The sequence below is a fragment of the Aricia agestis genome, chromosome 5 (assembly GCF_905147365.1).
Source record: "Aricia agestis chromosome 5, ilAriAges1.1, whole genome shotgun sequence".
In the NCBI taxonomy this organism is placed as follows: Eukaryota; Metazoa; Arthropoda; class Insecta; order Lepidoptera; family Lycaenidae; genus Aricia; species Aricia agestis.
The window spans coordinates 5,080,670-5,108,190 of record NC_056410.1 but is presented as its reverse complement, the minus strand read 5'-3'; the positions used below and the strand labels follow the sequence as shown (position 1 = coordinate 5,108,190).

The following is a 27,521-nucleotide window of genomic DNA, read 5'->3' as shown; positions in this document are numbered from 1 at the left end:
AACAGACACCGTACGCGTCTCATCATACCGTAACCTTGTTTCTTCATAAAGCCATCTCATAAAGTAAAGTCTTTGCCAAAACACTCTGATACATATAATAAAGTACTCTGTGCTCTGATACTGGCGACTCACAAAGGAGCCATAATAAAAAAAAAGAAGTCTGTAATCTGTTGTTATTTTTGTTTGTGTTTTGGCTTTTGGTTTAATTTTTGATGAATGAATGTTTGTAATGAATTAAATTTTTTAGGGTATTATAAACTACGAATTTATTAGTATATGATTGATAATATGGAAGGAATATGCCGTTGTTGTCACAGTCAAGGAAATTTCAGAAGCCTTTACGATCAGATTGAATACGAAGGGCGCACACTAATTTACATAACTATGATAAAGGAAACTTATAATATTGCTGTAAGTTTATTATTACCCAGGAATTAACTTAGCACCTTTTCCCAGGACTTTTATAGAACGAAGTACCTACCCTTTCTCTTATCACATATCACAAAGAAACCTCTTGAACATATTATATAGTTCTGTTTTAATGTTTACTTTAGTTTCATCCAACGAAAGAAGTACCTGGAATACATGCAATATGTGAAATATGTATACCGAGACTACATGATGCTGCTAGATTCAAAAATCAAATTGCTAACTGTGAAAACTTATTTTACCAGTATTATAATCATCTTCTTGTTAAAGGTATTGTATTATGCACTATTTGTTTTGTACCTATGTGGCTTTTTCAATAATTTAAAAGGATGTAAAATTTTGTGTTTTGGTTATGAACACTAGAAATTAGTAGTTTTGCTTGTACCATTGAGAAAATTGATTCCTAGGGCCTAGGCAGTTAACGGACCTACATCATTTGGTTGGCTTATGTCAATTCAATGCTAGCTGTGATTGGTCAGATGGGTTTGACTTACCAAATTACTTAGGTCCGCCATCTGCCTAGGAATCAACTTCTCTGATAGTACACAAACTTTTAATTACATGTCTTGTTATAATGAATATTATTTTGTACTTTAGGAGAAAACACCTCTGACAAGCCAGTGAAAGAGGAAACACCAGAATACCTTTGTGGTGAGCTTAGTAATTTTTTATTTATTTATATTAGTTATTATGTTACAACCCTAATGTTCTTAAAGTCTTTATTTATTTCAGAGCTCAAAAAGGAACTCACAAATGATGAGAAAAGTGCGGATTGCCTAAATTATGCTGATAGTATTGGTAAGATATTCCCATGTCTTAATTACAATGAATGTCTTTTTGTTCTATGGTGGCCCTAATAATAATTTCAATTTACACAGAAAATGATTCATCACAAATAGGAATTGGGTTAGATATTGATGACCAACCACTATCAAAACTTAAATGTTTTGATGGAATGTGGACAAATGAACCCTCAGGCAGTGATGGTAATTGTTTTCATATTCCTTTATCTTATATCTTTAAACGAGCGATTCTTGTATATCTATATATATATATATATATATATATATATATATATATATCTCGGAATCGGCTCCAACGATTTTCATGAAATTTAGTTTATAGGGGGTTTCGGGGGCGATAAATCGATCTAGCTAGGAATCATTTCTAGAAAATGTCATTTTCATCGGATACCGAGCAAAGCTCGGTCAAACAGCTAGTTTCTAAATTATAGCTAATAGCTATTAAGCATATTAACACTTTGTAACATGGTTCTGATATCTTGCTTTTTTTAGAAGAAGACACAAAGCCAACAAAACAAAGAGACAAAAAACATACTTGTACAGTATGCAGGAGGAAATTTTCATATCTAGGCTCCCTCGAAGTTCACATGCAAGTACATACCGGGCAGAAGAACCATCACTGTCTTCTGTGCGAAAGTAAGTTTATTTCAAATAAAGACTTCATAAAACACATAGAAGAGAGCCACATTGTTGGTGATCAATTCCCATGCACAATATGCAAGAAAGCTTTTGAAAAGCCGAGACTCCTGAAAAACCATTTAAATACACACTTTGTAGACCAAAAATTCAAATGTTTACAATGCAATAAAGAATATCAGAAGAGAAAAAGTCTGAGGGAGCACATGAAGACGCACACCAAAGAGAAGAAGTATGTATGTACAATTTGTAATAAATCATTCGGCCATAATCAATCTTTGAAATCACATATGCTAATTCACACGGGTGAGAAACCTTATATCTGCGATATCTGCGGGAGGAGGTTTCTACAGCGTACACATCTCAAGAGGCATATATCTATAATACACACGGGCGCCAAACCCCACACTTGTACAGTGTGCAACAAAAATTTCTCAAGTAAAAGTTACTTGACGATTCACGAACGTCAACACACAGGGGAGAGACCATACACTTGCGAGGTTTGCAAAGAAAATTTCACAGCGTACACCACGCTGAAGGTTCACATGAGAATACACACGGGTTTGAAACTGTACGAGTGCTCGTTTTGTGATCGGCAGTTCGCGCAAATGGCTAGTTTCAAACTGCACGAGCGAACACACACTGGCGAGCGACCGTACAGTTGTAAGGTTTGCAAGAAATCGTTTTCGGATAACGGATACTTAAAGATTCATATGCGCGTCCACTCCGGGGAGAAGCCTTTCAGCTGTGAGATATGCAAGCGGCCGTTCCGGGAGACGGGGCAGCTGAAGCGTCACATGCGCGTCCACACCGGCGTCAAACCGTACACGTGTAAAGTGTGCAACAAGCAGGTCGGCAACCTCAGCAAGCACATGAAGGTGCACACGGAGGATAGGCCGTACAACTGCCACGTGTGCAACAAGCAGTTCTCGATCAACGGCAACCTCAAGCTGCATATGCGAATACATACAGGCGAGAGGCCCTACACTTGCGACCACTGCGACAGTCACTTCGCACAGAGTAGCGGCCTAAAGCGACACAAGTGTGCTCACGATAAGAATGATACTTGATGCTAGTTTTAAGAGTTACAGCTTTACTACATGATCAACAAATAATTTAGAAGGCTCTCAAACAATAAACTTGACTTTTAGGGTCATAGGCCACAGCACACATATCAACTCGGAAAGAAATCGTCACCGTTTCGCCTCGAGCCGTTTAATATTGTTTGTATGAAATTCCCTACTGCAACACACACTAAGCGGAATCGTAACGTAATTCGCCTCGCAACATGATCCAAACCGCAATGCAATGCGTGGTCAACTTCCGGTTCCCGCGCTTACGGCTCGTCGTCCGCGCGCTTACGTCTTTCCGTACCCAAGCTTACGATTCTTCGTCCACCCTCGCTTCAAACTGATCTTGGGCCAGCGGTCGGCGTGCCGTAAGCGCGGTGTCGCCAAGCCGTAGCAGAGTTGACGTACAGGATCGACGCCTGGTTGACGGCGTGGCGAAAGGCGATACGGTGACGATCCCTTTCCGAGTTGATATTATGTGTGCTGTGACCCTTAGTACCATGCCACACGATGCGGTGCGGCGTCTGACCGGTGCCGCTCCGGTTTCCTACATATAAAAATGTATGGTATGGCACACGGCGCCGTCCGGTGTGCTCCGGCGCTGCACCGCACGCGCACCGGAATCGAGACGAAGCGGGGAGGGCCGAAGGGTGTATGTATTGGTAGAGCTCGAGTTCGTCGCCGCTACAGTACTGCAAAACGTTGCGGCGTCGCACTCACCGTGTGGCCGGTAGTCCGGCGAGATAACCTCCGGTGCGGCACCGCACCGAGTCGTGTGGCATGGCTGTTAGTCTGCTGTCTATTCTGAGCCCCATCTGTTATATTAGGTTTATATAGATCCCAGAGGTAGTACATTTGTGAAAGTGTAACGGGGACCGGGGTACCGTTAATAAAATAGCTTTTCCCTTTATTAGTATAAAAGTAATATACTAATTCAGCTGTAAAATTTTCGAGCCAAAAGTTATTTTATTCCTTTCCTTAATTCCACATTCGAAACTTTATTATCATAAATCTCCGAATATATTTGTGATAATTTTTCAAGTAAATAAATTGGCCTACTCTCATAAAAAATAAAAATTCGGCACTGTCACGAAGTCACTGGAGAGTTGCAAATTCACACGCGGTACGTGTGACTCCGAAACCAGCCATAGAAATTATACCTTTCGTCAGAAATTATACAAACAAAAGACTGTTCTTCTAAAAGCTTCTATTTTCTGTCCTTGTATGTTTAATAAAGATTTATTTTATTTTATTTATTTATTTATTTTTTGTTTGTGTAATAAAATCCGTTACAATTTGATAAACTTATGTATGACATTAATAAGTACCTAGATCTCAACAATTTTTGTATATTTATAGTCTGTCAAAAAAAGTGAAGAAATTAACAAGTGGCAACATCGTAGATCATCCCTGTTTTCAGATTGATTTCACTACGATGTTGCCACTTTTTAATTTCTTCACTTTTTTGGCAGAGCCTGTATTCACTTTTTTAGTGCGATTAGTGATTAGGAGAAATAAAGGACTTGCACTAATCAGTCGCTGTCCACACTTGCTTTTTCCCAATTTGTAATCACCTGAACACTAATCAAGAGAAATTTTATTTGAGTTGCTCTGTATATACGTACATAACTTTTTTCAAAAACACTCCCTCACGAAACTCCCCCTCCCCCTGCTATATTTCTTCCAAGTGCCTTTTACTCCTCTCTCTATTTCTAATTCATTGTCGTTCCGTGTCAAAGAAATTTGTTTCCCGAGATATATTATATATGAGTCGACATGCTCTACAGTTTTAGATTTTTATTTCGTTTTTGGTTGCGTTTGTCATCACCTTGGTTTTATTAAAATTGATTTCCTGACCTGACTGTCTACTCAGTGTCAATAATTTATTATTTAGTTAACATACGTTCTAGCTCTTTGCTGTTTTCAGACAATAGGACTAGATCATCTACAAATCTTAGGCGGCTGATATATTTACCGTTGATATTAAGACCATTTCTAATCCAATTAGCTTTTCTTATTATGAATTCTAGCACAGCTATAAATATTCTAGGGAAGAGCGGGTCCCCCTGTATCACACCTTTTTTGATTGGAAATGGAGGACCAGTATTCTCCAGTCTAACTCTGCTAATATTGTTTTTTTACAAGTATTTTAGCAGCCTGATGTATTTAGTATCTACATTTTGTGTTTCTAGGGCTTCCCATATTGATTGGTACAGTTGCAGTACAGTATCAAATGCTTTTTGTAGTGTATGAAGGCCGCCTTCATACACTACAAAAAGCATTTGATAGAGTGGTCTTTGAAATTCTTGGTACATCCCGAAGATGATTTCTAATGAATATATGTGATCCACTGTAGAGTAGCCATAGCTGGGCATTAACTCGTTAATCCGTTAATTAACGAAGTTAACATTTTGATTAACGGATTAACTTTTATAAAAATATTAACGGACTCGTTAACTTTCGTTAATATGCAGAAGTCCGTTAATCGTTAATCCGATGCCTGCTATTAACTGCACGGAATCGCTGCGCGGCGCAAAAACAGGTTCAGACAGTATGAAATGACAAATCCTTCCAACTACAGACCAATCGCTATAACCTCTCTCTTCTCGAAGATAATGGAATCCATTATCAATAGCCAGCTTCTTCGATACTTGGACGGCCAGGGATTGCTAAGCGACAAACAATACGGGTTCCGTAAGGGTCGCTCGGCTGGTGATCTCTTGGCATACCTGACTCATCGTTGGGCTCAGGCAATTGAGTCGAAGGGAGAGGCATTGGCTGTTAGTTTGGACATTGCGAAGGCCTTCGATCGGGTTTGGCATAAAGCGCTACTATCAAAGCTTCCATCATACGGGCTGCCCGAGAAATTACGTAAGTGGGTCACTAGTTTCTTAGCAGACAGAAGCATAAAGGTCGTAGTTGACGGCGAATGCTCGGAAACTCAGTCTGTTAATGCTGGTGTCCCTCAGGGCTGTGTGCTATCGCCTACTCTATTCATACTGCATATCAATGACATGTTACAAACCAAAGGCATTGAACCATTTCGGCTCAATCGTCATGGCGAATCAGTTAACAGGCGCCAACGATGTCATCCTCATTGGAGATATTAACCAACTTCCGTTTATAGAGCGTGAAAACCTCTTTAAACTTAATTACACTCGTCCAAACCTGGTAACCAGCATCACCCAGGAGTTGTCTTGCACACACAGGAGCCCTATGGATGTGGCATACGCCTTAAAGTCTCCCATAATTACCATTTTTTCGTCTGCAAATTTAATGGCTCTACCAATGGTGTTGTAAAAGTACTCTATTTCTTCGTCAGGGGCTGCATCTGTCGGAGCATAAACTTGTATAAAGCTTGTTTTGAAGTTGTTTATATTTAGTTTTAATAGTGCCACCCTTTCTGATAGGCCGACGAAACTTGCTATATAGTTTTTTAACGATTTCTTTACAATAAATCCGACAGGGAGGGAACTAGCGCTGTTTTCATACAAAAACGTCATTTTTGACAGTTCTTTACCAGCAGCGCCCATTCCAAAATGATTGATTATAGTTTCCTTTATAAGGTAGTTGTTTAGGCTGTTACTTTTGTTGATTTTTGATGGCTGTTTTTTATATGTAGAGGTGCCCCGTGCCAATATAGTCTGGTGAGTCTGATATGTTTCGTCTTTTGTTTGTATATTTCCCTTCCTCAGGCTATGACTGGGTGGTTTGAGTCTTATTTTTTGTTTCCAGTTGTCCGTTGTTAGGTCAATCACAATTTAGTATGTTTTTGGTTCACTGTCCTTTGAATTAATGCAGATTTGGAGAAGTTTAAACACTTTTGACTATTTTTTCGATTTTTTGAACGCGGAGCCGATGTGAACCGTGGCACAGTGGCGCCCTCTCCTCCATATACTATACTAATAGTTTGTATACTCATCAAAATGAAAAGAAACTTCTTAACTATACCATACTAATATATATATAACTCAAAGGTGACTGACTGATCTATCAACGCACAGCCCAAACCACTGGACGGATCGGGGCTAAAATTTGGCATGCAGGTAGATGATATGACGTAGGCATCCGCTAAGAAAGGATTTTGATCAATTCTACCTCCAAGGGGTTAAAATAGGGTTTGAAAGTTTGTATATAATAATACTTCTTAACGCGAGCGAAGCCGCGGGCAAAAGCTCGTCATGAATATAAATGATAATCTATTTTAACGCATTTGTCGCTTTTTCACTAATTTTCAATTCTACAAACAAAAATTGTGATATCCTAATCGCTACCTAAGTAATTTTTTTTGTAACCAAGTAGTTAGTCGCCCATTTAGATTTTTAGTCGCCGCAAAAATAATTTACCTTTTAGAAATACAACCAATATAAAGTCAGTGATGGTAACCTGCATATCATTTCAGATCGGTGGGGAATCAATAGAAAATCTAGAAGTATCTATCGTTACGCCATCTGTTGCAGATTCCAAAAATTAAAAGAAAGAAAATGCCCTATTGAATGGTGAAATTCAATGACAGCGCGAGTCATTCAATCAAATCGCAGATTGAACCGGATGACTGCGAGTAGACATACAAAAGTAGATGAAATATTATGTTATTGAAATACAACATCAACAATCATTTTAAGGGGTACAGAATGATTATGTAGGGCAAAAATTGCGTAGTGTGCGCATGAATGCCCCCGCCAAGACGAACCAAGCAAAGCGTAAAGGGCACTACTTACCTTTTCTTGAAGTGTTACTTCGTTTTTTTTTAACATTTGAAGATGTAAGTTGATGAAGTTGATAACTATCACTAGTAGGGCAATTACTAAATTTTCCCTTATAATTTGTAGAAACCTTGTAACTTACATACTTCGTCATGTGGCTAATACAATTTCAATATATAAAATCCATTTTCTTTGTGTAGCGGTTTGACGCTCGGAATACAATAGCTTTGTCCACACTGTGTCTTTGCCTTTTTCTATTCGTCAAGGGTATGCGTTATAGCGCAGTCAACAGCGAACGTGAGGCATGCCCGCGACGCATGCCCTCTGACTCTGTATCCAAAACTTAAAAAAATGACAATATTGGCGTTGCGTTCCTTGACGCATTTAATTATTAAATGGGTCAATATGAAAGTTGATGACGAGAATTAAAGATGAAAGTGCACAGTGTGGACATAGCTATTGAATATTTAGTTTTGAGGATGTGTGCAGTGGCCTAATCCGCAGCAGTCGACTATATGCGGGTTTTCTGATTTCTCGCATTATTTTCCTTCATCGTCCAAATCCACTAAGCACTTGAGATCCGATAAAACCTCATATTTTGGTACACGCCAAGATCGGGGTAAATACTGCACTCAGGTCAGGGAGGTCTATATTAATGTAATTATTGCAGTTTCAATAAATTATTCCTACACTTGAGGTTATGCCTCAGTAAACCTTTCTTGGTGGTATATCTTTTACCACAAACGTCGCAACCGTATAATTTGTAACCACTGTGAACTTCCTTAAAGTGTCTCGTTAAATGGGCACGTTCCGAGTACAACTTGTCACACATGGCACACCTAAATCGCCTGTTATGTGTGTGGAGATGCTGCTTTAAACGGACGACGAGTTTTCCACACACTTTACACTCTGATTTTTCAACTGTTTTCAGGTGACTTTTAACGTGTTTCGCTAGCTGCATTTTGTACTTGAATTTCCTACCGCACGTATCGCAGGTGAATCGAGGTTGAGCGTGAGTTAGTCTGTGTCGCGCCAGAGACCTGTCGCAGAGCACCAAACCGCATTGATCGCAGACGGACGATGCCTCATGGTGAGTTTTTAAGTGGTCCATATAAAGACCTTTGTGGTCAAACTTTACACTACAGATCTTGCACTTGTATTCCATTACGCCTCCTATAACTTTCTTAATACCTGTCAATGAATGCCTCCTACTTTTATGCTTCTTGAGACCATCCAAAACGCTAAAACTCTTAGGGCATAATTTACATTTATAAGGACGCTCGTTCGTATGAGTTCTAAAATGTACTGTCAAATTTTTCTTGCTTGCGAAGGTCATCGCGCATGATGTGCAAGGGTAATTCCTGATACGCTCGTGCACGGCTTTAATGTGATTAATTAAATTTGTTTTCTCGGCGAATCTCCAGGAACACTGTGGGCACTCGTGGATTTTATCTAGTCGGTCTGGATCGTGTGTTGCAATGTGTTTAACCATTTTAGACTTGTATTTTAGTCTGCTGTGACATATATCGCAATCGAAAACCTTCTGACGAGTGTGTCTGTCGAGGTGACTGAAAAGACTCTTCTCTGTCTTGCAAGATTGTTGACAGAAATTGCACGTATACAATTTTTTAATCTGATTCTGTTTATGCTCCCTTTTGATATGACATGCTAAGGTATCATATTTTTTAAATTCCTTTTGACAATGTTTACACCTAAAAGACCCTTTGTGGGTTTCGAGGTGTTTGGGCATTTCTATTTTTGACAGATTTTTAAAACAAACACAACATGTTATGTTACTCTTAACTGCGTTTTTATTCTCTTTCTTTATGATCTTCTTTTTCATTGAATTCGTAATCGAATTTTTCTGACCTGTAAAAATAAATTGGTGATTAAGCTTTGTAGTCCATTGAACAGTTACAATTTATGATTACGTCCCCTAATAAATGCAATATTCGGTATATCTCTACTTAGTCTGGCCATAAATACTGTTACTAGCGATATTGAAATGGAGTGGGGTGATCAAAAGAACCAAATCACTGTGATTGCATCACACAAAGTAGGTATGGAGTCCAATGTCATTTTTAAATACGCTTGGTATTAGTAAAATGTTTGTGTACCGGGCCATTAATAAGTACAATGAGACCTCCTCTGCTTGTGGCAAAAAAAGATCTGGCCGTCCACGTAGTGTTCGTACGAAAAAGGTGGTTAAAGCAGTAAGGGAAAGAGTTTGAAAAAAATCGGTTCGTAAGTAAAAGATTTTATCTCACGAGATAAAGATAGCACCTAGAACCATGTCATGTATTTTAAATGATGACTAAGGACTTTCAGCCTACAAGAGACGTACTGGTTATTTCCTAACTGATAATTCAAAAAGAAAGGGGGGTCAAATTTAAACAAACTACTGAAGCGGTACGCAAATGGAGGTCACAAAAAATGTTTGTTTACGGATGAGATTTTTTTACAATAATTAAGCAATATTTTAACAAACAAAATGGTTTTATTTATGCTTGAAGTTCTAAGGTTCAATATCAAGTTCAATAATCAAGAATGGTCCTTCCAACCAGGCTCGGCGCCGGTTTATAAAGCTCGGTCGGTTTGGTCTTGGTTGGAAACGAAGGTTTCGGACTTCATCAGAGCTGACTGGTCGTCATCTAGTCCCGATCTTAATCCACTGGATTATGATTTTTGGTCGGTTTTAGAGAGTATGGCTTGCTGTAAATGCCGTGATAATTTGGAGTCACTAAAACAATCCATACGACTGGCAGTGAAGAATTTTCCCATGGAAAGAGTCCGTGTTTCTAATGATAACTGGCCACAATGTAAAGGACGTTATTGTAATTTTTTTCGCATTTTCGTACTGAAAATGCGATTTTTTTTTTAACAAAAAATTAAAACCGACTTCCAAGGTAAAAAGTAAAAACAATAATAACATCCTTATAATATGAACTAAAAAGTATTAAATAATTTTTCCTATCTAATAGTGCCTTTTTCCGAATTCGGCTAAACTTCAACTATTTCTGTACTCAATCTTCATCATTTTGAAGTCGGTACCAGATAGCTGAATCTTTAGTTCTCTGACAGAATATTTGAAACTTTTGGAACTGGCACCGACTTCAAAATTATGAAGGTTGAGTACAGAAATAGTTGAGGTTTAGCCGAATTCGGAAAAAAGCACAATTAGATAGGAAAAATTATTTAATACTTTTTACTTTTTACCTTGGAAGTCGGTTTTAATTTTTTGTTAAAAATAATAATTTCACTCTTTTTAGTTACCTACTAACCATCGCGTCAGAAAATACTTCAACCCCTTAATATTATCTTAATCTTGGTAAATGTTTACAAACCTTGGGGTAGGTTTGACAAACTACTACAAAAGAAAGTCGACGGATATATTCTGGACGGTATATCTATATCTGAGTGTTGTGGTCTAAGTTCCAACCTAACCTAACCTACTTTTGGATTTCTAGATTGTGTTTGTTTTTGTTTTCCTTCGGTATCCGTAGCTGAGTAGTTAAGTAAGACCCACTCATCACAGCCTTGAGATGCCTTAAAAATACTTCGTAAACATCAGAAAACAGATGATCTTATCTGAAGATTACGAAAGTCTAAAATGCAAATTTCTTCTAAACGGAGTTTACTGGCGGTGGAAACGGAAAGTAGGAGTTTTTCTCACCCAAAACAATCCTCCTTAACCCATGTCACCAACATTTAATTGACGTAGGTTCCTAAACCTTAGCCAAACTTTTCTAAGTATTTTCGCCATACTAACATATCTGCATACTGGCTGGCGTCCCCCAGGGCAGCTGCATCTCCCCAAGCCTGTACAATTTATAGGGGGCGAACATTCCGTGTCACAAAGACACCATATTCGCCATGTACCCGGACGACACCGCCTACATCGCTCTACCTCTCTAAACTGCAAAAATGCGGCTGTTAAAATCCAGAGATCTCTAGACCTCCTCCCCGGCTGGTTGCAGAAATGGCGTTTGTCCGCCAACCCAGCCAAGAATAATCTTCCCCCTGAACGCCAGCCAGCCCCCCCCCCCCCGCTCACGCTCGTAATATCATCCGCAAACTCGGCCCTCTACCTTTTGCGGCCAGTCATGGCGTCCCCCTCGCTACCCACCTCCACTAGGCTCTCCCTCTACAAAACTTTCATCCGGTCGCGGCTCACATACGCCGCCCCGGCTTGGTACCAACTAATTTCAAACACCAACAAGGACAGACTCCAAATGCTCCAAAATAAAAGCATGCGCCTCGCCGCCGGGGCCCCGCGCTCATCCGGAACGACGTAAAATAGCCCGCGACCTAAAGGTAGAGAGCCTAAAGGACTTCGTTGGCCGCCTGGCCCTAAAACTCTTTACGAAGGCAGACGCCTCCAGCCTGGACTCCTCCACAGCCTGGCCCCATGGCATGCCCGCCCCCTCAACTCCACTTTTTCTAGTCTTCGGCCAAATAAAATAAAAATACCGACTTAGTGGCGCATCATTTTTGTACGGCACTGCGGGCTCTCTTATTATTTTTCATGTGTCTATCGATGGTAAAAATGCCGTACAGGAACATATTATGACCAAAATGTACTCACCCTACATGCACTTTTGGATTCTCACCAGCACTCAGTTGGACAGCTTACAAGTGACGGCATAGTGCTAAATCTTAATATTTTATGCTCTAATATCGTCCTATATAGGTACGTCACCAGGTGGTTCATATGACCCTCCCATTTTCGACATGGGCCTGTAGTCTAATACTGAAGCGCGCGTGCGCCTGCGCGAGTTTTAGCGTTGGTCCATAAAGTATTGTAAACAAAAGTGCAAGGGTACAAGCGCACCAAGTATTCAAAATTAATTGTTTAATGTTTTGTATTCAGTGTTCATTCAATAAGTGTAAAAACTTGATAAAAACGAGGTATAGGTAGATAGAAGAAAGTTAGGGATTAGAACAATTTATAAGAAACGTGATTTTTTGTGTGTTGCAAGTTGCAATTTTTTCATGTATCGTACCCGTGAGTCGGGACTCTAGCGGCTTTTTTTACAGTGATTTAGCATTTTACTTTCGGTAAAAATTAAAACAGTACATTAATTAGGGTAAGTATATATTTAAGTAAATAAGTACAAAATCATATAAAATAGTAGCTTTTCGTTTGACATTAAAAGTTGTAGGCGTACGCCGAGGCTGTAATCGAAGCTGTAGGCTGTTGAGCTTAGAGAATAGGAATTTCGTATCAAACGTCAAAAAGTGATTCCATATCACCCCGCTTTCAGCCACACGGCGCTAGTGTCGAACAGCCCAGAAAACATAAGCAAGTGAACACCAATCTCGCTCTCACGGCTGTGACAGCCGATGCGATTACGGCTGTTTTGATATATTTTTCTCTAAGGCTGGTATAAATAGTAAGTACTCAAGATGCATCTCGGTCTCAAGACACGGTTCAGGCTCTGTGATTGGTTGGCTGTCAAAATTTGGACCAATCACAGAGCCGAACCGCGTCTTGAGACCGAGATGCATCTTGAGTACTGACTATTTATACCGGCCTTAGAGAATAGCACTGCAGCTTGTAGGTCTCTATATCGATTTCATTATTGCAGTTTTAGTTAATTATTTCTACACTTGAGGTTGTGTCTTACTAAACCTTTTTTGTGGGTATATCTTTTGCCACAAAAGTCGCAACCGTACAATTTGTAATCACTGTGAACGTCCCTCATGTGTCTCGTTAAATGCGCACGTTCCGAGTACGACTTGTAACACATGTCACACCTGAATCGCCTGTTATGTGTGTGGAGATGCTGCTTCAGACAGATGACGAATTTTCCACACACTTCACACTCTGATTTTCCAACTTTTTTAAGGTGACCTTTAACGTGTGTCGCTAATTGCATTTTGTACCTGAATTTCCTACCGCACATATCGCAGGTGAATCGAGGTTGAGCGTGGGTTAGTCTGTGTCGCGCCAGAGACCTGTCGCACGAGAGTACCAAACCGCATTGATCGCAGACGGACGATGCCTCATGGTGAGTTTTTAAGTGGTCTATATACAGACCTTTGTGGTCAAACTTTACACTACAGGTTTTGCACTTGTATTCCATTTCGCCTCCTATAACTCGTGTGAATGAATGGCTGCAACTTTCATGCTTCTTAAGTGCAGCCAAAACTCTAAAACTCTTGGGGCATATTTCACATTGATAAGGACGCTCCTTTGTATGAGTTCTAAAATGTGACTCCAAATTTTTCTTACTTCCGAAGGTCCTAGCGCATGATGTGCAAGGGTAGTTCCTGATCCGCTCGTGCACGATTTTTATGTGATTATTTAAGTTTGTTTTATTGGCAAACCTCCAGGAACACTGTGGGCACTCGTGGATTTTATCTAGTCGGTCTGGATCGTGTGTTCGTATGTGTCTAATCATACAAGACCTGTCTTTCATTCTGCTGTGACATATATCGCAATCGAAAACCTTCAGTCTAGTGTGCCTGTCTAGGTGTTTGAAAAGAATCTTCTCTGTCTTACAAGATTCTTGACAGAAATTGCATGTGTAATTTTTTTTAATATGTTTATGCTCCTTTTTCATATGAAATGATAAAGTACCATATTTGTTAAATTTCTTTTGACAATATTTACACCTATACGGGCCTTTGTGGGTTTCGAGGTGTTTGGGCAATTCTATTTTTGACAGATTTTGGAAACAAACGCAACATGACGTTATGTTACTCTTAACTGTGTTTTTATTATCTCTCTTTCTGATCTTCTTTTTCATTGAATTGGTAATCATCAAGTTTTTCAGATCTGTAAAAATAAATTGTTGATTAGATAAGATAATAAAGGCAAAGGTAAAAAGTAAAAAATATATTTTTTTACATTAACATTTTAAACTTTAATAATTTTATTTCATTGTTGGTTCCAGATTATGCCAAGTAATCATATCTCAGCAATCTCTTCACCAGTTGTTTGGTAGGTCATCTTCCCACCTTTTAAGTTGCCTTCATTGTCTCCGCTTTCCGTCTCTTGTTTACCATTTAGTTAAATTTTTGGTTTACTTTTCATGTCCCTGTCCGGGCACAGGTGACATGATGAGATCTACATGATGTGTCCAGTCCAGCGCCATTTAAGGGTGATAGCTTTTTCCATTACATAATTTAATTTGTTGCCTTTCGTAAAGTCAATCATTTTTTATTTATCCTTCAGTTTTACGTCCTAACATACTTTATTCCACAACTTTTAGTTTATTGATGTTCCCTTTGATTATTTACACCTCTAGATAGAGAGTTCGATCGGCTAAAGACAAAAAAAAAAATCAGCCAACTATTGGCTCATAAGCGCGACCCGTGAAACACGTATTCTCTGAGATTTAAAAAAGAGGATTTGCGGGAGTAATAGAAAAAGGCAACAAAAATACAGTAAAACATATCAAAATCAACTTTTTAATTTTAATATATTTTAGTCAAAACAAAATGAGACATTTTCTTATTTTTTTAATTTGATTGTCAAGCAGTTTTCATTTCAGTAACTAGATGGCGTATTTGTAGACAACTATCGGTGATACCATCATTGATTACCACAAAGTAGAGGAAAAGAATGTAAAACTTGATGCATTTAAATTTGATGAGACGCAATAATATTCCAATGAATAGGGTAATATAGCTGTTATGATAACTATGTTTTTGTTGAAAGTCATATAAGAAATCGCTCTATTTAAAGTCATTCACACCAAAATTTTAATGTCAGGGGAGTTTAAAATTTTAATTTTGACAACATCTTGCCTGCATTTGTGCACGATAACGAATATTTAATGGCTAATATTTTACCAATATTGCACATCAAAAACCCAAATAACACAATTTGGGGAAAAAAAAACCACACCATCAATAAAAAGTAGAAGAAGTATTAAAGTGACATGCCCGCCAAAACTCTTTCAGTTGTCAATTTTCAGTTTGACAAGTATCATATTATGTTAGTGGCTTCCTAAACTGTATACTGGCTTATGCGATTTGAACATTTTACATAAAATTTGCCACTACTTTTCAAAATTGATCAAAATAGAAAAAGTATGAATAAATTAAATTTGAAAGCGATGTTCGGTTTAATATATTATATTACAATAAATACTGATAAAAAACCAAAACAACATCATTTTTAAAGTATGAAAAAATTAATGTCCCATTTTAAAATAGTTACGTAACTTTTTATTCAATTTATTCATATAACTTACTGTCTCGTGTGTTGTTTCCTATTATTGTGTGACTGCTTTTACTAGTAAAGTCTAATTAATTACTAACATTTTACTTTTTTATATCCTACATAATATTATTATGAACAGGTTAATACCAAATATTGGACAGTTTTGCTAAAAAACGGTGGTATTTGGGTGTTGGGTTTTTAATCTTTCTCGATACCTTTTCATTTTTTCGGCTGCGGACATTGCCATTTTTCTAGCCTGTTGACAATATAAACTAGCCTTTAGTTTCTTTTATGTATACGTTACCACGAAAAAGTAACACAGTAAGAAGTAACACAACACGTCGTTAATGTTTTGTATGTTTGTTTTTAGGTTATTTTTTAGCAAAACTATTAAAAATTTGGTATTAAACTGTTCATAATAATATTATCTAGGATACAAAAAAGTAAAATTTTAGTAATTAATTAGACTTACCTAGTAAAAGCAGTCACACAATAGGAAACAAAACACGCGTCAGTATTGAAGACCCGTGCACTCGTGTATTTTGCCGAATGAAAACTAACGAAATAAACACTGGCCGCATAAACAGTGATAGCTGCTAGTTTTACCAGCGCAAATAATGCCAGTCTTTGTAGTTTTTATTTCTTGAAGTGTACTAAAATGGGTAACACAAGAGGAAATTCCTTTTTGGAACTTTTTCTGGGACACGGTTTATTTATTAATTTTACCGCTATTTACTGGTTTTATATTAACAAAGCAGTCGAAAATTGAATCTTATTAATATTGAGCAAAGATCAAATACAAAAATTGGGGTTGGTGGGTTATATGAATCAATTTAAAAATATTGCAATTCAAAGTTACGTATTTTAAAATGGGACATTCATTTTTCATACATTAAAAATGATTATGTTTTACTTTTTTATTTAATTTTCCATGAAGGGTTCCGCAGCAGCAATAAGGTTTATTTTTATGAAATGGCACTTTTTAGGCGATAGTGCATATTTCGGTATTTTATGACCTCGTAGTCTCCAAACTAGCTGTCATAAACTCATGAGTCATGAGTCATGACACACACCGAGGCCACATAACAGAGTGCAGAGGTATGATAGATTACTTCAAATAAGTGGCTCTATCCCCATTTAAAGAATACAATACACCCGATAGGTACAATATCTTTCTAGAAATAACATTTTTCTTTGTAGTTAGCAACATTAGTAAAAAAAAGTTATTAACGATTTAATAAACTTCCACAGGCATTATAGTACGATCCCCAATACCAAAAAAGTAAACTTCCGTTGAACTCATCTCCACCATACGAATTATTGGTATGTACTTATTTGGCATATTTTCCTGAACACGAAAAGTGCGGACAAAAACGACCGGCACTGGAAGACGAGATCCCTCTAATTACAGCGAAGAATATAAGCTAAAAAATTAAGCTTTACTCTTTTTCGAAGAAGAAAAATATTTTTTTGAAATTAGGTTTTTCGAAATATTTCCCTTGGTATTAATTCACATTGATATTTATTAGGAATAAAATGATGCTTATTTAATAACCTTTCGTTTGACATCCTATTTAAGTAAATCGGTTCAGTAGATATTAAATAATCCGCACAATAGAATAGGCCCGGCGGCCATCTTTGTGACGTTATAGCTACCCCCTCCATACACTTAGGAAGTGACTACCGCACTTTTAGTGTACAGGAAAATGTGCCAAATAAGTACGTACCAATGATTCGTATGGCGGAGATGAGTTGAACCAAAATCGTTATTTGAAGACTTTTTTGCAAATGGGTCTCGTACATTACTGCACAATAGACATAACTACCAGTAGTTCGACTGCAAAGAAACGAACAGGTTTCAATATCTGTCAAATTCGTCGGGTTTCACTAGGATTATGAACGGAATGTGCCTCGCGCTGGCTGATATAATTTATTATTAAATATTTACAATAAAGATTTCAAAATTGGATTCTGTCAATTTTAATCGCATGTGCCAAAACACAAACAACAATACGACCAAAGAGGAACACGTCCAGCGAATATGTCATAGTTTTAAATTCGTAGGTAACAAGTTAACAACCCTGGCGACGATTTTCGTCATAATACGTCAAATTTAAAAATTGCAACATCAGTTCTAATTCGGCATACTCTATCATTCTGTCTACTCTGATTACTGCGTTTCCAGCAGATATGTGTTGCGAGGAATGTGTTTTTAAGAATGCACCTGACCCTAACTTGACTACATACTTAAACCTAGATCACAAAATCAGTAAGGTCTAGAAAACTGATTTTTTTACACAAGTAACCTTAGTTCATGAAGATTAAATGCTCAAGACGATTACTAAAAAAATGCTCGATAGTTTATTTTTACAAAAAAACCTTGTTTTAGACACATTTTTGCTTGGATTTTCGAAGTCTTTTCTTTAATATTAATATTTTTTTCATGATCATTATAGTTCGTCTTTTAATCATAGTAAAACTATAGTTTGTGCGTTCTAAGATGATATGGGTGACAGTTTTCACGTTCCTTGCTACGGGTTTTTTTTTACAAGAAAATAAAAAAAATCAAAATGTAATAAATTATATTCCATCCACAAAAACAAATGTTTCCTATAATTGTAAATGAATAAAAATGAAAAGATGCTAAATGCTAACTTATTAATAAAAATTATAAATATTAACTGTGAAATAGGAGTGTTACGAAAACATTTGAAAAATGTCATATGCATGAAACGGAACTTATGTCAATGGAGATTGACTCTTTTGAATCGAAATCAAATCGATAAAAAAGGGCGGCCATCTTAAATCGCCGGCACCACTGAAATGTCAATACGAAATCGATAATTTCGATTGCAATTCCTTTACGAAGTGATGCGATATTTTTAAACTATCGATTAATTTTTGTTAGGTAACTTCCCTACTATTGTCAATTATAATGTGTCACGCATATCATCATAAAACGCACAAACTATAACTTGGCGATGATTCCGCGTCGTCCTTTTTCACTTGTCATATGAAAGAGGGTTTTGAGTGTGAAGAGAGAAGGACGATTTGATTTTTTGGGTCAGTAGCCCTGTTATGATCCAATAGCATCACCGCGCTGAGCGATGTCATGGCAAGCTCTGCGGGGCTAAAATGGTCGCTTTCTAGAATCATGATATGAATCATAATGTGATTCCTTTTTTTTTAAATCGCAAAATGCAACTCTGCTTGCAATTCAATTCTGCATTTTTTGTACTGATTTGACATTTGTCAGTTTGACAATTTATTTGCTCAATTGATTGAGAGGAATTGCTAAATGTGACCATCAACACATGTGTGTGTGTGTGTGTGTGTGTGTGTTTGTGTGTGTGTTGCTGCTCACGTCAATGAAGCGATTCTTTTTCTTCATCTCTGGTAGAAACGCAGTCTTAAGCTTAGGACAAACCTATGCGTCCAAAGTGACTGCGAAGCGGTAGCGTCTACCGCGCGGCGGACGCTGCCCATGTAATTTTATGGCGCCGTGCACACCTACGCGACCGCGACGCGAAATGTTCGCGTCGGCAAAGCGAAACATGCGCGTCAAGTTGTCAGACGCGTGTTTTGAAGTACATAACTAGACTTCTTTTTTAAAACCTTTTTTATATATTATTTTGTACAACTCTTTAGTTTATGATTTTTTGATTTGTTTACATTTTGATAGATTTTGTCATGAAATTAAGGCACCTACCACATGTGCATGCTTGAACACAGTTTTGCTAGCGCCTGCTTCTCGAATGAAAAGATGTAAGACTGACATATCTACCACATGAATGCGCAAGCCACATTCTTGCCAAGATGATCGGCGTATAAACAATGTTTCTCAATGAAGAGCTATTTCTTCTGCTTTAATTTTTCCAGTGTTTGCTAGTGACAAAATTGATAATGCATAAATAAAATATATTTTTTTCAGTGTATTTTTTTTTATTCCTGTCAGAATAATCTTTCGATTTGATCTTCCACAGAGCGAGCAGAGATTTTTATAATTCAATGAATTCCGTTGCAAACTGACGTTTATAATATGTACGTAAATCTGCCATTTTATAGCCTGCGCGCATTTTAACACCATATTTTGACTGACAAAGAGCGGTTTGAACACTGAACTTCCAACCACACGCGCAGACAAGTCTACATGAAGGCATGCCTGAATTTCAAGCAAGTTTAAAAAACAACAAGACAAACTTTGGGGCTTGCGCGTACTACAGTTTTACCAACTACACGCATAATGTTCAGTGTTCAAGCCGGCTAGCGCAAGCAAATCTGTAGCCAAGCATGTACGTGTGGTAGACGCCTAAATTAATTCAACTTGACCATTGTGGACGTGTTTTATTCTTCTGCACCTTCCAAATCAAAAGCAAGCTTAGCATCTCGCAACCCTCATGTCCGTCCGTCCGACGCATCGGACTCTGATATTAAGTATGAGGATGTCATTACCACAACAGTTAGCTTACACCAGATAAAGTCGCGCGTCTTCAGTAACTTTTCATTAACAAATGAAGTTTGACGGTTCGCGCCGTAGTCGCGCAGGTGTGCAAGGCCAGTTTCGCGTTGCAGACGCTCCCGTCTCGCGTACCGCGTCTCCTGTCACTGACGCGTAGGTTTGTTCTAAGCTTTAAGGTTGCAATCGGAAAATGTTGGTAGAAAATTATTATAGGTGCTGTATAAGAAATGAAAAATCCTAGATTCATTAACGGCACTACCGGAAAACTCTTAAAAAAATAATAAATTCTAATAATAAGTGACTTTGATTGTGCATATTTTGTGCATGTTCCGGCCATTTCTCCTGCATATTTGCATGGCTTCAAGAACGGTGATAGGTTGAAATTTTCAGATGATATGTACATAATATTGCGTTTCCCGCTATACCCACAAATACTAAAAACATAATATTAAATTTAATATTTGATGGGGCTCCCAATATAACAAACAGGATTTAAGAACCTACTGTCAAAACGCCTACACACACCGCTATCCTTCAATCGTGATACAATGATTCCATGAATCGTGCTCCCGGGCAAACTGCAGCGGGCTTGACGCTGCAGCTAATAGTGAACAATATCGCGTAACAACGGTTCTCGCATTATAGCACGAAAATAAAGGTCGTAAGTCCCAATACTGTTTTTTGATGATTACTTAAAAACTAATTAACATAAGTACAAATATTTCCTTTACCTATTATTTTACATAGTGTGTGATTGTAGTAGTGCAAGTTATTTAATGATAGTAACTCAATAAGTGTAACAGATATTTGTTGAAAAGCCCAGAAAGATTCATAATTATTGCGAAAAATAAAACTGTCGACTCAAAATAACTGAATCGTGTTTTCGGTTAGCCAAATATCAGACAAATAATTATACAATGATTAAATAAATCTCAATTTCATTTGAGTCAATCGTCTTCCTGGATCGTAATAAGTACTTATTAGAAAACACAGCAAAATTTGACAGCCCGCTCTTAAGTGGCCTTCTTTGCTCTTTATCAAAAATAGCAGCACTAAGACACTTAAAATATACATAAAATATTTAATTGTATTTGTACTTTAATAATTAATAAAAAAATTAAAACATAATAAATATTTTGGGGGGGCTCCTATACAAAAAAAATTGTCTATCTTTGCCTTATAATGGTACGGAACCCTTCGTGCGCGAGTTCAACTTGCACTTGGCCGATTATTATTATTATTATATTTACTTGTATGTTTCTATCGCATTAGGGTAAACCTGTAATGGTAGAAATAAGTATGGAAATAAATAAATAAATTATTTGTAGATCTTAATTCTTAACTAGGCATTTTTACAACTTTTTTGTTTTTGATTGTTATACGTCTGGCGAGCAGAAGAGCTAGCGTGCGACTAAGTGCGTTGCGGGCTACGGCCCAACAGGCCGCAGTTGAATGGGACAAAGCATTGCGTTGCGGTGTGAACTCTAGTAGGTATTTAACTGTACTTAAATCTCAATGAAGTTAGGGCAGTTTGAAACTCAAAGCAACGCGCCGACGGTGGCGCGGGCGGCTGGCGAGAGTGTGTAATGATTTTTTTTCAAGTCGAACGACCGGCTGAGAAACGTATTAGGAAGATCTCATCGAGTTCTTCAAATTTTTTTTTCAAAAGACAAATTTTTCCTATGTTTCTAGTAAAAAGTGGGCCCCGTGCGAGTTTCTTATGCCGGTTCTTTTCGCCTGGTTAGTTCCCCAACCGGTGGTGGGCATCATTGTAGACTTTCAGAGAATATTTGATTTTTTTTATTCTGAATTAAAAAAAATATTGATTGACTATGAACACCCTCTGCCCCTACAGCGCAGGAACTAATAAAAATGTGTCGTAACAACTTTTTCCGTCTAGCCTCCTTTCGCAACGCGCGATAAGGAACTTCGTTGGTTTCGAAAGCATTGAGTTTTCAACTAGAAATATAAAGAACAACAGCATACCTTTCTTGATTTCTTTTTCTTGAGGTGTAAGATCTAATTCAACAGTCATAATATTTTCATCAGGTGTGTAGCCTTCATCGTTATTATCTTGATCAAATGTATCATCTGCGTAAAAATGGGGGCAAATTAATTCGACGCAATAAAATTTACTTAACAGATTTCACAAGAATAAAAAAACCAACAAACAATTCTTATACAAACATTACTGACCTTCATCTTCTTCACAGATTGATGATTTTTCAATTTTTACTAACGAAGTTTCATCAAATTCACATTCTGAAATAAAAAAAGGTTAAATCAGTGGGATTGGTTATCTATACTAATATTATAAATGCGAAAGTATCTCTGTCTGTCTGTCTGTCTCGCTTTCACGCCAAAACTACCGAACCGATTGTAATGAAGATTGAGTACAGAAATAGTTGAGGTTTAGGCGAAGTCTGAAGACGGCACTATAATAAGGAATAGTAATTATTTGATTATTTTTAAGAATATTACTTTTGTTTTTAACTTGGAAGTCGGTTTTAATTTTTTGTTAAAAAATAATAATGAAAAAATATTATTCACATTCGACACCTCCCACAGGTATGTCATTATCAGCTTTCTATTTATGATCATACAGAGAACTGTTAAAAAAAGTTTCAGGGTGGTACAAATCGTTTGGCGAAAAAAAAATACACCTTTGCAGTGGTATGGCGGCCATTGCGACCTGTCGGCTGTAAGGGGGGGAATGAATCATATGTCTATATTACATTATCCAATATCATTGACTCAATGATCTCGGATCCAATTTATATGATAATCTAATATCCCCCTAAGCCGCACCCGACAAGTATGGCATTACGCTTTCGCCTACTTATTTTTTTTCGACTATCTGAAAATACAAGCATTTTTGTGGAACAAATCGTTCGACACTCGTTATTTATCCGACACGTCCGATTAACGCCCACGCGTTCGGGCTGCCAGTGCGAGCGCTATGACCATCATTTTTCCTTTTTGCCTTTACGTAATAATACCCCTGTAGAACCGCCAGCCTGGTACAAATGACCAAGAATTTTGTGTTAGTATCTCCAGGCCTAACTGTGTGGCGGCACGCGTAAGGGTTGATTCAGACCGCAACGCGACGCGTAGATGCATTTCTAAATTAGTATAGATTTGACAGATTCGCAAGACGTCTGACGCAATTGAAATCTGTCAAATCCATACAAATTTAGAAATGCATCTACGCGTCGCGTTGCGGTCTGAATCAACCCTAAGGCCGTTGATTTAGACCGCAACGCGACATACACTAAGATTTCAGATTCTAAGTACTTGATAGCAGGACTTTTTTGTAAAAATGTCTGGCCAAGCTGGTTGCTTTGTTTGGCTTTTCGGTTTAGCGACCTGGCAACCCTAGACGTGGCTAGTGTCTTAAAAAAACTGTGTGTTAAAACATACCTAATTTTACTCCTGTTTGATTATTTTCATCATTGTTTTCAACTTTGATACCTGAAACAAAATAAAAAATCGAACTACCTTACTAATAAAGACAAGCTAAATCCGTTACATACTTATGCAGATATTAATATGTGAACATAATTAAACATAATATAAACAAATAATTGAAGACATGAGTGGAAGAACACAATATATATACAGTAACATTTTGTAATGCACAGCTTTTTTATTTTAAAGAAAGAATGTTTGGGGCTCTAAAGCCTTCATTTAAGCCAAAAAACTGCAATTTTTTTACTGTTACTTATCATGTTCATCTATGTTCAGACATTCAATTATTTCAAATAATGTATCGTTTTTATGACGTGGGAACGCCATGCATGCAGGCACCACCAGCACACATGGGCTGGCTCGACCGGAGAAATACCACGGTCTCACGGAATACCGGGGTCAAACAGCACTTGCGCTGTGTTTCGCCGAGTGAGTGAGTGTATCGGAGGCCCAATCCCTTACCCTTTTCCCTTCCCTACCCTCTTCCATATTCCCTTCTCTACCCTCCCATATTCCCTTCCCAACCCTCCCCTATTACCCTATTTCCACTTAAAAGGCCGGCAACGCACCTGCAGCTCTTCTGATGCTGCGAGTGTCCATAGGCCACAGAAGTTGCTTTCCATCAGGACACCTGTTTACTTGTTTGCCCCTTATTTCATTAAAAAAAAAAGTGTATGTAAGCATGCATAAATAAATACCTAGGGGGAAAGAATCCTTGACATCAGAATCCAGTGTAAAGAATTCATCTGAAATCAAATAAATGGAAGTATAATATATAATTAAAATAACTTTTTATATCTATGTAACAAAAATATTGTATTTGCACATCATCATCCATACTAAGTTGCAAAAACTAAACTTATAATAATTAGTTATAACAGCAAATATTTTTCTTTTAAAATAAAATACCAAAATGAAAAGGTAAGTAGGGCTGTAAGTTTGTCAATATCAAATCTACATGTTAGATGCAGAAATTAGCAGAGAGACTAGAATGGACAAGGGTAGAAGAATAAACTAGGGCAGCGATCTTCACACTTTACTGGCCAAGGGCCACAATGACAATGTGAGTGCCAACAGCCACACATGACAATGTGAGTGCCAACAGCCACAGAGTGAGTGAGCGGAGGAGGGAGAGATGAGTGAGGCGCTCCAAGTGATGCTTTTCCACACTAATGCTTTGTTTTACACCTACCGAATAGAGTGGCTAGACAGTACTCTTGGCAAGTTTTAATGGTAGAGAACATTATCTCGTCACTCTACTGGGTATGAGTAATGAGGCCCTACCGAGTACCGAGTTATACCACACCCATGGGCATAGCCACACTGGGGCAAGCTGGGGCGCTTGCTCCACCCTGGCTCTGCCCTATATTATAAAACAAAAAAAAAAATTTTTTCAACTAACTACAATCATAATATCCGTAAGAAAGTTAAACAAAAAATACTGGACATGAAAAAAAGTGGGATCAAAACAAAAAGTCCGCACGATTGACGCACGCATCACAGCAGATTCATAAATGAAACTATAATATCAGCCCATGGCTGGCTACGTCCATGACCACACCATATAACAACTGGATTAAGTTATTATTATGACATATTTTGTTAACTAAATGTAACAATAACCGGCCATAATTGGGCGGTTTAACATTAATTATCGTTAAATGTGGTGTAATTTTAATCATTGTGTACTGTAGTTCACCATTGAATTTTGAATTTACTTTGTCATGGGCCACACAAATAACGGCCTCAGGCCGCAATTTGACGACCACCGGACTAGGGCAATTCAAAGTTCTTTTAGTACTAAAAAGGCAAAAAGATTCTTTCTTACTTTTAACATACTCCCGAAATTTGTTCTCACAAGCCAGAACCTTGTCTTTGAATTTGGCAGCGTCTGTTAGGCTCGATATACAGTCATCACATATCATGTTACTGGTATTCACCGCCTCAGGTATAATCATCTGAAAATTCAAGTTATTTTTATGTTAACTTTTAAAACAATATAGAGGTAGGTACCTAATAAAATCAAACAGAATATAATCACTATGTTTTAAATTAAATAAACGTAGACGTAATATCTAATGAGTAATGACACACTTTGTCATCCTTACTAATTAATATTATAAATGCCTGTCTGTCTGTTACCTCTTCACGCCCAAACTGCATAATAGATTTTGCTGAAATTTGGCATGGAGATACTTTGAGTCCCGGGAAAGGATATAGGATACTTTTTATCCCGGGAATACGTACGGTTCCCACGCGATAAACGCATTTTGGCGTAACAGAGTTGGAGGCGTCATCTAGTTTAACATAATTCAGGAGTCAGAACTATTTACTTTTGCCAGAATGAACTAAGTATAACACTTACAGTAATATTGAAAGTTTTTTGTAATATTTCTCCGTACGATTCGATTATTCCATTGTGAATATTTGGTAAAGTAAAACTCCTAAAGTTTCCATCGGTGTGACAGAATCGACAAATAGAACTTAAATTCAATATACCACCAGACATTATGTAAACTGAATAAATAACACTAGCTTGTGCAAGTATCGGTTTAAACCTTTGGTTTTAAGTAGTTTATAACCATTTAAACTATGTAAAGAAGAATAGGAAAACCGAAAAAGTAAAAACACTGCTAAATCAATTTTTTTCTTTGAGAGCTTTTTTTTTTCTTCTTCTTCTTTTTTTCTTTTTCTTATAATGGCACTTCGGCTATAACCATGGCCAGTGTCGAGTTTAAATAATATTAAGGCGGGAAAACAATATTCTTTATTACAATTTTTCTATATTATCGTCAGGTCAGTCAGGTCTAAAGTCTAGTCAAAGTCTAAGTCACAGAGTACTTTAATATATACTGGAAGTCTAAGTGTCACCGCAGACTTACAATTTAAAGTTGGCCGACTATCGTACAAACCACAGAAATAGATCAAGATAGAAACGCCATGTCGCTCCAATTTGTATTCAGAACACGAGCGTATGGCGCTTCTATCTTAATCTATTTCTGTGGTTTGTACGATAGTCGGCCAACTTTAAATTGTAAGTCTGCGGTGACACTTAGACTTCCAGTATATAATAAAGTACTCTGTGACTTAGACTTTGACTAGACTTTAGACCTGACTGACCTTTAAATTGTAAGTCTGCAGGGACCCTAAGTATAAAGTCTTGATAAGTCAAGTCGGTCGATTCAGTAAAGTGGTAGACGCTTTTTGAAACTTTCGGTGGAGTTTTGGAGGGAACACAAAAGAGCACGTTTCTGGTTATTACATCACTTTCCCACACTTGTGTACGATAACGAATATCTAATGGTTAATATCCTACCAATATTACACATTAAAAACCCAGTTAACACAATTTTAGGAAAATAATATGAAAACACAACATCACCATTTCACATTCCCGGCAAAACTCCTTCTTCTTCTTTTATTATGGCGATTGGCGGCCTCAGTAGGTATATAGCCGTGTTCGTTTCATTTTTTCGCAGTTTGGCAGCTGACAGTCAACTTCATGAAGTGTCATCTATCAATTATATTATATATTATTATATTAAACTAACTTATAATAAAATCGTAGAGGTAAAATTTTTGTACATTGAAAACAAACTTGAAAAAACGAGTCAGGGGCATGTAAGAAGAGTAGTAGAACACATTTTAACTGTTTTTGAAATTTTTGTTTCTCTGTCTGTTTGTCGGTATGTCTGTTTGTACAGGCTAATCTCTGAATCCACTGAACCGATTTCAATGAAATTTGGCATGATGATACCTTACATCCCTGGTTAACAT

General features: G+C 37.5%; 2 protein-coding genes across 3 annotated transcripts; one reads left to right on the top strand and one right to left on the bottom strand.

Annotated features, from left to right (window-relative positions):
- Positions 1-227: 227 nt before the first annotated feature.
- On the top strand, positions 228-3,386 carry LOC121727480 (gastrula zinc finger protein XlCGF57.1-like). The gene is made up of 6 exons (XM_042115359.1): positions 228-411; positions 555-699; positions 1,027-1,080; positions 1,162-1,227; positions 1,308-1,415; positions 1,725-3,386. Exons 1-6 carry the CDS (start codon positions 277-279, stop codon positions 2,936-2,938), a joined length of 1,722 nt encoding a protein of 573 aa, XP_041971293.1. The 5' UTR covers positions 228-276; the 3' UTR covers positions 2,939-3,386.
- A 4,700-nt stretch (positions 3,387-8,086) lies between these two features.
- On the bottom strand, positions 8,087-26,392 carry LOC121727479 (zinc finger protein 883-like). Of its 2 annotated transcripts, none has more exons than XM_042115357.1 (7): positions 26,110-26,392; positions 25,573-25,702; positions 24,443-24,490; positions 23,697-23,747; positions 22,473-22,538; positions 22,263-22,367; positions 8,087-9,513 (listed from the first exon to the last, which is right to left on the bottom strand). In XM_042115357.1, exons 1-7 carry the CDS (start codon positions 26,251-26,253, stop codon positions 8,306-8,308), a joined length of 1,752 nt encoding a protein of 583 aa, XP_041971291.1. In that variant the 5' UTR covers positions 26,254-26,392; the 3' UTR covers positions 8,087-8,305. The 2 variants fall into 2 exon arrangements, with proteins under 2 accessions (XP_041971291.1, XP_041971292.1); XM_042115358.1 differs by lacking the exon at positions 8,087-9,513 and adding an exon at positions 13,136-14,425.
- Positions 26,393-27,521: the final 1,129 nt, after the last annotated feature.